This window comes from Dendronephthya gigantea, unplaced genomic scaffold (genome assembly GCF_004324835.1).
Source record: "Dendronephthya gigantea isolate DGI-Jeju-01 unplaced genomic scaffold, DenGig_1.0 000364F, whole genome shotgun sequence".
NCBI classification, from domain to species: Eukaryota; Metazoa; Cnidaria; class Anthozoa; order Malacalcyonacea; family Nephtheidae; genus Dendronephthya; species Dendronephthya gigantea.
In genome coordinates this window covers 22648-34166 of record NW_021163374.1, presented here as the reverse complement: position 1 = coordinate 34166, position 11519 = coordinate 22648, and the positions used below count along the sequence as shown (strand labels likewise).

At 38.2% G+C, this 11519-nt stretch overlaps 1 protein-coding gene across 1 annotated transcript; it reads right to left on the bottom strand.

The window, feature by feature from the left end:
• Positions 1-7806: 7806 nt before the first annotated feature.
• Positions 7807-11204, bottom strand: LOC114542553. Its single transcript, XM_028562073.1, has 9 exons — positions 10929-11204; positions 10599-10740; positions 10356-10519; positions 10038-10117; positions 9683-9855; positions 8714-9012; positions 8562-8636; positions 8280-8430; positions 7807-8183 (listed from the first exon to the last, which is right to left on the bottom strand). Exons 1-9 carry the CDS (start codon positions 11154-11156, stop codon positions 7807-7809), a joined length of 1689 nt encoding a protein of 562 aa, XP_028417874.1. The 5' UTR covers positions 11157-11204.
• Positions 11205-11519: the final 315 nt, after the last annotated feature.

Below are 11519 nucleotides of genomic sequence, written 5' to 3'. Positions count from 1 at the left end.
CGAAAATATCACACATTCTCATTCTGAAAATCCAGAAGATCCGGAACGAGATGACGATGACACACTTTCGAATTTGGCGGGAAACGACAATACCTTGAACTGCGAGGACGTTGAAGCTTTGAGCCACCAGAACAGACTATTAAGCCACCAGAACAGACTATTAAGCTACCAGAGCAGGGTATATTAAGCCTCTCAACTCTACTACACATCAAAAACCTTGTCTCGATACCGAGGATATACGTGGAGACACGACAAATCAACAAACATTGGAACATAGTAAATCCTCCGAGGGTCAGTCAAGTTTTTAAGACCCCGAATCCGTTACGACCTCGTGGTCACCATCCTCAGAGTTTAACGACTTTCTGGAAAAGAATTTTGGAAGGAAATCATCCTTTGATCACATTTGTGATTTCCCCAAGACGATGCACTTGTTGCTCCTACTCTAGTTCCTGCAATGTTATCTCATATTTCTTATCAGGACAAAAAGTTCGTTCAGGAGCGAGATAAAGAGCTTGCAGAGGTCCAACGCGCCATGTTAAACATCACAGGTGCATAATGCACATTGCATGACCGTTTAGAGAATAACATTCCTGTTACCCCTACATATCTCAAATTACTTGTTAAGCAATCACTATGTCTTGTAGGTTCGGATAACACGCAATTATCCATACTGCGTCGCAAGAAGGTATTAACGTCAACTAACAAATCAAAAGTGGATTTGGCAAACCAAATGCCAAAAGGTTGCTTTTTGGACCTGACTTTCCCACCATTCCGTCTAAAGAAGCCGAATTATCGTGGGGCTTGGCAAAAAACCTGGTACCCACGCCCCCCCGATTATATAACCAAGACTTTAAACATTCAAGCAGAAGTTTTCCCTTGTCAGAAAAATACAAAACTTGAAACAAGTGTCGGTTTTTTCGTGCTCCCCAGTCTCCTTTCAAGCGACCGCCAAATTAGCAAGCCGCTTCAAACAGTGGCAAAGTCTGACTGCAATCTGAAACCTATCAATTCAAATCTCTGATTTTCGGCCTCAACATAGCTCCAGTGATCTTCACTCGGTTAATGAAACGGGTTGCGAGTTATTTAAGGAAACGAGGCTTTCTGCTAACAGTTTACCTCGACAATATGTTTATCATCGGGGCAACACCGGAGGAGACAAACCGAGTCACAGTTATTGGAGTCCCTGGGACTCATAGTAAATCAAGAGAAATCCATCCTGTCTCCGACTCAAGTAATCCATTTTTTGGAGTTCATAATCAACTCGAACATAATCATCATCTCCCTACCTGAGAAAAAGATAAACAAAAAGCTAGGGCTTTGTCAACAATTGCTGAAAGCGGAGAAGCATACATTAAGGAGCATAGCTCAATTGTTGAGTTTGCTAGAATCTTACTGCCCAGCAATTTGAAAAGCTCCTCTTCATTTTCGTTTTCTTCAAGCTTTACTTATCCGCAAACTGCGCAGCTCAAACCACAATTACGAAGTGAAAGTGTATCTCCCAGACAAACAAAGCACGGAAGTATAGTGGTGGCTTCGAAACATAACGACTATCAATGGCAGCCCAATTATGATACCATCCCCGGATGTAACAATTTTTTCGAATGTCTCGAAACAGGGGTGGGGAGCAGTCAGCAGTACCAATCATACAAAACGGGAAATGGTCAGGCACCAAAAAAATGTTATACATCAATATACTCCAGCTAAAGGCTACTTTTCTCGGCCTGAACACCCTCTTGAAGAAAAATCGTTACAGGACAGTGTCATTGAACATAAACAATTCTACCGCAGTTTCCTATATAAACAACATAGGCGGCACCCACGCGTTACAGTTACTGGAGTTGACATTACAACTTTGGGATTGGTGCAATCAGAGAGACCTTTTTGTCATAGCCCATCACCTTCCAGGAAAGACCAACATTCAAGCAGAACTCGAGTCAAGACAATTTCTGGACAACAGCGACTGGATGGTCGATCCAAAAATTCTGATACCGTTCCTGAAAGACTGTCGAAAGTACTACTTCACCCTCGACCAACACGACAACTAAAAAATTGCATCAACTGGAGACCGGACCCAGAGACCCAACATTGGGATGCTTTCACGGTCAACTGGAAAGGACTTGCGGGGTATGCCTTCCCACTGTTCAACTTAGTCCCTGTTGTTTTCAAAAAAGTCACGTCGGACCAAACTGCAGAGTTCGTCTTAATAGCGCCAATTTGGGAAGGTCAGTCTTGGTGGCCCTTACTAATCAGCCTTCTCGTCGAACAACTGACTCTACTAACAACAACAAACATCTCCTGATGGATCTATCCGACCCGCTCGTTGAACTCTACCGCCTGTATTCTCATATATTTCGACCGAAGTTCCCGAAATATACAAGGGCTGTTCCAGCCTGCGAGTATAATTTAATTCGGTTATATGAGGGAACGAAGGGAGAAAAATAAAATCCCTCACTTTACCCTCCCATTGTTCATGCAGGGTTAAATAAGCCACAGCAAGTTGATGGGACATGTCAGTTCAGGGGGGTAATACCTATATTTTTCAGGGTTCTTAGGTTGAAAAGTGATGTGAAACACAGATTGGTATGCCATGCCACTTGCATTCTCATATATTTCTCCCTTCGTTCCCTCATATAACCAAAATTATACTTGTAAGCTGGAGCAGCCTTGTATAATTCAAATCCTATTGACAACACGTGTGCTTTGGATAGTTCGCTGATATCCCATGCATGTTATTTTGAGAACAACGAGGAATATTACGCGACATAAATATATTGATAGTATTGTGTGCTTTAATGAGAGCTCTTGTTGTTAGTGACGTGAAGTTTTGTGATGCATGTTGCTATTGAGAAAATAGAAACATCTTATATTTTCATGAAATTTTGCGCATTTTCTGAAAACGCCAGTGTTTAGTATAGTTCCCTTATACATTATCGTATTTTTCATCCATTGTATTGATAGGCATATTTCGGCATTCGATGTTGTGTTTTGGCATTGGAGCCCACGCTGCGTGGGCCGTGGATTGTAGGTAATAAAGCCCCGGGTACGAGGTGGCATTGTCAGATGCTTTGCCAGACAAGCAGATATGGCTCAGATTTATCATAATAAGTCCAAATTGTCGGATATCCGTGTATATAAACAAAAACTAAAATAAATTGAGGGATTTTCATTTCATAAAAGCTATATATGAAACCACAAAAGGCTGCGTGTGTGAGAGCGAGAAAATTTATTTTTCGACAAAATATTCATTCTAATGTCTGTTTGGTAGTTTCCTTACCGAAAAGCGAATTCAAGAAGTTAAGCTTAACTAAAATGTACGAACTTACTTTCAGGTTGTCGATCTTTGTCTACGACGAGAAGCTTTCTCGCGTCGAAGCCTTTTGGTAACGGAATATAACGAGATATATTTCTGCTGGTGAGATTCATTTTTATGACAATGGGTGAACTTCTTTCTTTCCAGTAAAGAAAATCTCCAACAACGTCCACTGACATCCATCCGCTACGAGCAGCTGAACCATAATTAGTTGTCTGATTGCTGTTAAGGCCATCGTAATCCATTTCAATTATGACGTTATCTGTTCCCCATCCCTCGTACGCGTACACACGCTTCCTGTTGTAATCCAGAGCCAGATCGTAATAATTATGTCTGTTGTAACCATATATTTGTTTTTCGTTCTTGGTAGCCAAGTGTCTTCGCATTACCAGTCTTCCACTATTATACCCAATCCAAAATAGATATCTACAGTGAACAACGATACAAAATTTGTAATTACTCCGGCGTCAGCGACGGAGTTGAAAATTCGCCCCGGTTTTGTTTTGTTTTTGTTTTTTTTTTTTTTATTTTTTTTTTATTATTTTTCGTCGTCGCAAGTCTGTAATGGCGCGAAATATACTAGTATTTGAATAGTGTATGTGATCGTATTTATCTACGTCCCAGTCTTATCTCCCAAGAGTTGTGGTGCACAGCTTTGGCTAATTTTCCAATGCGCGATTCGATTTCGCTCGCATGATATGGCAATTCCTCCAAGAGGAACAAATAAACCGTTCTTTTTATGCTGTTCGATTAAGTTTAGATTGAATTGGGGTAAGAATATATTTAATACATGTAGACTCGGTCCTATTTTAATAATATCGCTGCTATTTCGCCGTTTAACAAGATGATGTGGTCGTGTATGGGCGCGTTGACACGTCGCGTAGTTTGCACAGGATCGAAGATTTAATACAACTATATATAAGCGCGAATTCCAAAGGCAAAGTGTAAGACGAAGCGAATGTATCATGCGGTTTATTTACATTTTTGAACAATTGAACTTCTATACTGCGATGTGCTTCTGAATTTTGCGATCGAACATTTAGGTTCGCAAGGCATCTAAATGCGAATATGTATGCGAAACAATACGCGAACTGTATTGTTTATGTTCAGAAGCTCTATATTGAAGACTGGCACGTGCGCCGGAGTTAACGCCAGAACGGCGTCTTGTTATTATTAAAACTGGCTCAAAGTTGGCTATATAATCAGAATATTGCGATTTAAGAGAACAGAGTGATGACAGCGGCTGCAAAAATACAATATATAATTTAATTATTTAAAAACATTTACGCCTGTATTCCAAAAGTTCACTTAGATTCAAACTCATTGAGTTGGATATCTCAATCTTCTCATAGCGTTTCTATGCCGGTATTTTCAGTCGAATACAATCCAGCATGATTTTCAGTTTTTTTCTTTAGGTCTTTCCATGCAGGCGATAGACTTGCAATTGATTTCCGCGAATACCGCGCTCAAGGTGCTGCAAAGCTTAATCGTTCTAAGAAATGTTTCTCTTTATGTCGAAGTTTGTGTTCCATGGCAAATTTATCGCATTATACAGGCGAGATCGCTCACTGCGAACTGTCAAAATAAAAGTTAAACAATAAGCGGAGACCATCTGCAAACGAAAACACTGCCGACTTTTTATATATAGTGCGGAATCCCTTTTCCATCCTAACTACTTGAAGTAGTGCTTTAATTTCATGCTCTGCTGACGGGCTTCCTTTTAACGCCTAAAAACGATCAGGTTGACGCAATATTGATATGAACAGGATGGAGCAATGTTGTGCTGCACACATTGTTCAGACTTGTTATCAACATTGAACAATATTGTTACACCCGATTCATTTTCAACAATATTGTTCAATGTTGTTGACAAGTGTGAACAATAATGGCAGCACAACATTGTTACATGCTGATAAACCGCAGGCTCAGAGTTTTCAGTCGTGTATGATATTTTGCTGATTTTTAACTTCGAAATTTAACCCGCGTGCAATTCTACGCGAAATCTGGGCTGCATGGAAGCTAAGATCTACTCTTTCATCCCTATAGAGGGGATATGAAAGAGTAATTTAAACCCCATTTTGATAGACATCGCTTGTGGTTATGTCAGAATCCTATGAGGTGATACTGCCTTGTGCCTCGGTTCTTATTGTCATTTGTCTAGACTATTGCGCTCTTTTGCTGTGATAGCGTTATCAAAACAAAGTTTCATACTTCCTATGGACATGGTCGGAAATGTGAAAAATTAACAGCACTTACAGTACTGTCCAGAAATAACCTGACTAAAAACGCGTTAACCTAGGTCAAACTTAGATATAATCGCGGTTGAACCGAGGTCAGACCGAGGTCGAACTAAATTTTCAGGTTGGCTACGCCACTGAATTTAATGGAAGAAAGTTATAGTTTTCCTCTGCTGATCACTGCACATCATGTGTAACTGATTATTTAGTCTAAGTTCTCGCAAAAATTTACTATGGCCAGAAATTCGCGACATTGAGCCAATTCTTGGTCAGCGGTTAACCGCGGTAAATTTGAAAATGGCGGCGACCAAGCGTCAGGCTACGCGTGTTGACTACGCGCAATGGACGACTTGCGCTTTACACTAATTTCTTACCTCGGCGATAAAAAGGACATTTTCTGAAAGAGCTTACTAAGATTAGTAAAACTGCCAAGTTTGGCTGCGAATTGTTGTATATTACGGAAAATATAGCCATGCGAAGTTGACGAATTTTGTATACTTTTGTATTACCGCCAAAAGTGTGTAACTAATTTAGTTACACATTTCCGCACGTAATACAAAAGTATACAAAATTTGCCAACTTCGCATGGCTATATTTTCCGTATTTTACAAAATTTCGCAGCCAAACTTTGCATTTGCACTAATTTAAGTAAGATCTTTCTAGCTGTGATGATATGTTTTCTTCTAGTTACTTCGATCAAAAATTAGTCTAAAGCGCAAGTCGTCCATTAGACAACTTTAGCTCTGTTGTTTTGTACGATAATTCTGCGCCCCGAAAGAAGAAGGGAAAGACATATGAGTTGGAAAGAATAATTGGCAGAAAGAAAGAAAAACCCGTAAGTATTAAACCGAACTAGTCCGAACTAGCAAAACAAACTATTTAACAAAGCCTGAATTCGTACACTACAACTATAGACTATGCACTAGAACTATAGACTATACACTACAACTATAAACTATACAAAATACAAATTTAAATAATACAATCTCAGAATTTCTACTTACAATCTGGCCTGCTGTATGTACTGAAGGTTGTATATTTTAATTCATTAAATAATATGTGATATACCAGTCCCTGATTATTATTGTTGATTTTATTATATTAGGACTATTCATATCTTATTAAGTGGGCTGGATGGCCTCTAGATGCGTGTACTTGGGAGCCTTCTGCTCATTTACCTGAGAGCTTATTAAGGTAAATATAACACTGACACTAGCTCTTCATCCTTGATTAGTAAAATTGTCTAGTGTTAGAATGAAATGAAATACTCTGGCATTAGACAGGGTAAAATACTAAGGTAAGGAGCATCTGGGCGCATTTTAACTTAATGGATAAACTACACACATTAGCATGCAGACATGCAACTTAACCAATTACCAACGCTTTCCCCTTGCTAGGTAAAATTGTCTGGCATTAGACATAGTAAAATACTCAGGCATTCAACAGAGTAAAATGCTATAAGTAGGGTGCATCATGAGCTGCAATGTGACTAAATGGATTAAACCATTATGCCATACAAGTAAAATCTGAGTAAATATTAAAGAAGGTTGCATTGATGCATTGGTGCAACTCAACTCAACATGCTTCTGAAAAATCTACTTCTCATGATATATATGTGAACTAATTTATTATGTTATATTTTTTAGATTGCATTGATGCATTGGTGCAACTCAACTCAACATGCTTCTGAAAAATCTACTTCTCATGATATATATGTGAGCTAATTTATTCTGTTATATTTTTTTAAGGAGTTATGATCGTCCGCCAAAACCATCTTCCAGCAGACTAGAATCAACTGCTAGAGCATTTGCTTGTGGTATTCTGCACCTATTAAAATCAAAGGCAATGGGTAGTGGATACATTGACCTTGAGCTTGATTGTTGGCGATACATCACCCAAGGGAAAGGAACACCATCAGAACATAGGGGACATGTTCTTTATAATAAGAGTGATTTTAGTCGCCTTCCAATGCTACCTCCTGACTGGTGGTATTATTTTAATCAACATGGGGAGGGGAAGAAAGTTGATTTTCCCATGAAGATCAAACCCATAATTGGTTGGTCATCAAAGAAGTATGTCTTCGATGGAAAGAAAATTGTACCAGGAAAAAGGTTTCCAATTGAAAAAATAAGTGTTTCCTTTGCTCGGGTACCTTGTAATGAAAAAAATTATTGTAGGTTCAGTACCATACATAATTAACAGAATAATAATAACTTATAATAACATGATGAATATTTCAGCTTCACTTTAGAACTTAATTTAGTTTTTGTGGAGTGCTTGCTTCAAAATATCCTGTAATTTCTCCAGTTTTCGTACTCGTGTTTGCACTCCTAATTCCTTCAGTTTCTCCTTAATTTCAACAACGGAAAGATTTTCGATATCAATGACGCTTTTGGAAGTGCTCTCTGGTATTTCAGCATTCGGGACAGGTGACAGCTTTCTTCTTTTTCTTCTGCTTTCTTTAATTTCAGTCGACCAGTACTCAGCGTTTGACTTGCTGTACGGTCTATGCATGCGCTCATGTTGGCCAGTTATCTGCAGTCGTTTAGTAACAAGTAGGATATCTTTCGGAGCATCCCTCTTGTTTGACTTTGTCAGATGAAATTTTCTCACATCGTCATTATTCTTTTCCACTCCTGGATATGTAAAGAAAAATATATAGTACAAAATTTACTGTTGTAAGTGCTTATCAGCATACGCATGTACAATTCTTACTTATACTCTGATATTACCTTGTCCCGTAAACTTTTTTATGCCGTTGTGTCTCTGCATGAAGTTTGGGACGTGGTATACCAGACAGTGCATGTAAGGAGTAACTTGCTGTTTGCCAAACCCGTTGACTTCCCCGCCAAGCGAAACAAATAGATTTACCCATGCTTTAGCCTAAGTGAATAAAACAATGGACTGGATTGTCAATTTCAGTCTGATACAGCTTAAAAGGTATTTCTTGTTATACTAGTAGTTAAGCGCTATAAATACATGTTGGAGTACTTAGTCTTAGTGGTGCCACTTACACGTTCAAAGAACTCATTAATTCTTTCAGGTGTGGGATCATGCTCATTCAGCATTTGATAAATCGTATTAAAGTCCTAAAATTAAAGGAGTTGGTCAGGTGTTTTACTTTTGCTGCTCGCGTATTTAAAATCGATGTGCATTGGGATATTACCTTCCAGATCTTAGTGACTGACTCGCTGTGGGCTGGTTTAGTTACTGTACATAATTTATCTGGGAGATCTCTCATGAGCCGTTTCTTGTCCGATCCCATAAGGCTGGTAAAGTCGTGTACATCACTTCCCTTTCCATCAGCATTCCTTTTCTCCCAAACATTGAAAGACACGCCACACGACTGGATACACTCAACAAGGTCTGACAGATGTTTACTTGTTCTATTCTTTGGTGGTTTATTGCTGTTGTCTTTAAAGTCCCATTCAAGAGCTTCATTAACTAAACTCTTTGTCAAGATATCTAAAAAAATTTAATAATCAAGTAAAATGTGATTATATCTAATATGCACGATAAACGTGACCAAGGTGAAGGTATGTAGATTCGTGCATATTGGCATCTAGTTCCAAAACCGCATATCTCGATTATAACTTTATTAATGGCAAACTTTAGACAAAGTCAAAGAGCAGCCATTGCCACAGCAAGTCGATTCCTTTGCGCGCCCTGTTGCTCAAGGGCCAAGAACGACGAAGGCTAAGTGAAAGTTGGAGAAAGAGTTGCAACAAATGAACCAACAAAAAAAAAGAGTAAAAATAAAAATAAAAGGAAGCGCAAGCCCAGTTCCGGCAAAAAGAAGACCAAGTGGTCTCTGGAAGAAATGGAAGCGAGCCGTGCAGACACTGATCCCTGTGCTTCTGACTCGGATGGCTGTGTATAGCTGGCCTATGTGTCTTTGCATTGTAATTTGTAACTATTATATATGTGTGCATTAATTGTAATTTGTAACTATATGTGTTCTAATTTAATTACTACATGATTTTACTTGCAAAGGAGTGTAAACTGGCCATTCATGGGTCAACTGGCCTAAATGCCTGTGTCTATAGGTAACCAGTTGAGTTGCAATGCACCTTGGTGCACTCCACTTAACTTTATTATTTGCTGGCGCTTAATTGATTGAACAAATCATACTCACCTGTAATGCGAAGCATTAAATGTAGCTCATCTAATACTACATTTTCAAGTTTCACTTCAAGTAATGGCTTGTGTTGGCATGAAAACCGATTCTTTACGGCACAGTCTTGTATGTCCTTGAGTGAGCGACAGTCATGATTTTCCCAGAAATCCATTGGTTTAGACATGTCCCATCTAAAATCAGATTATAATGCTTTTGTGAATCTGAATAATTTACAGCTATTTATTTATTGATACTTGAATTAGAATGATGTATTTAAACACTATCATTTTGATTCATAGAAGCATTAGTGCAGACAGATATTATTAAGTCTAATTTCCTACTGTTCCAATACCACGCATTTATTTGTACATACCTCAACAATTTGTGTATTTTACACCAAATACAAGCATAATCTGAGGTGGCCCCTTTGAAACCCAGTATCAACAACAGAAACTAAAAGAGAAATATACATGTTATGTATATGTATATAATATGGATTTAAAAAATATTGATATAAAAAATAAAAATGAGTTGAAAAACTGCTGTCATCATTAAACTAAATAGTACAATGAACTTTTTAAGAATGGTCCTGTTATTAGGTATTCTTTCATATGCTTGCTTAATGAGGTACTGCATGTGCTCAGATCAGTACCCAAGCACAGTGGCAAATTGTTATCTATGCAAATATTACCTTGTAATCACCTCCAACAAATATTTCAATAGGTACATCTTTATCCTTGATTTTAATTTTCCCTGCCCTTACCAACTTGTTGATGTCATTAAAAATCTTTGAACATGATATCTTTAAAAGATCATAGTCCTCATGACCCTTAACAACAGCCACTGTATGATTCCCTACATGATAATTAGAAGGAAAACAGTAGCCTATTATATACTAAAGACAAAGTTGACAAAATTGTCCAGCAAATAATACCTTTTGATGACATCACAGTATCTTCGGCATTCAATATTGAAAAGCTGATGATTATAAAATTGGTCAATCTAGTCATCTTTGCCCCATCACCACTGATTTTTACTTTTATTACAGTGTCTCTTAGTTTCTCATTTGCCTCCATCTGAGAATTAAAATACATGTGGCATATGACAAAATTTCTTAACCATTATCTTAAAACTATAGGCAGTTATATAGCCAGCCTGAGTTTGCAATGCCCTCTTCTTGTCTGGACTATGCAGTTTTGATTAATTGCCCTGAATATATTAATTCAAAATAGAGCAAAGTTGTGGATTACAGTTGAAAACTTACCATTTTTTCAATAACAGTGCATAATTCGTCCTGGAAATTAAAAGCAGCCCCATTTGCTTCCCCAGGGGTCCTTTCAATACAAGAGAGCTTATTTAGATCCTCTTTGCATTGCTTAATCAGGTAGGACCTAGGAAGTTCTTCTCCTCCTGGACAACAAGTTAATTCGTGGTATGCTGCTTCCCCAATGCAAAACTTGTCCATAATGTGCAACACCTGCTGGATTTCCATCTGTTCTTGATTTGGAAGTTCATTAAAGGATTTTGATTGCTTTTCTGACGCAATTGATAAACCATGTTCTTTTCCCAAATCGTCAACCAATTTTACACTCTTCAAATGAAGCCCAAAAGATGCAATGAACCAAAGCGCTTGCTCCGTTCTAGTAGCTAACGTTTGAAGCTTGCGTTCTTGCTGACGCTTCCCAACTTCCAAAAATTTCATTCCCTTATTTTCAAATCTTTTTTGTACCGTAAGTTTCTCAATTGCATTGTACAATTTGCCATTCTCCGTTTTCAATTTCTCAATGTCAACAGTGGCCTTGACGATCTTCTTTTGGAATCGATCCACCAGTGTGGATGCCTCTTTACATTTTAT

Coding starts and splice junctions, on each gene's coding strand:
- LOC114542553 (XM_028562073.1), bottom strand. CDS start 11,156: ATGGAAATCCAGCAGGTGTTGCACATTATGGACAAGTTTTGCATTGGG. Junction 10,741..10,928: donor GCACTGTTATTGAAAAAATG/GTAAGTTTTCAA, acceptor TTTAATTCTCAG/ATGGAGGCAAATGAGAAACT. Junction 9,013..9,682: donor TTTAATGCTTCGCATTACAG/GTGAGTATGATT, acceptor AAATTTTTTTAG/ATATCTTGACAAAGAGTTTA.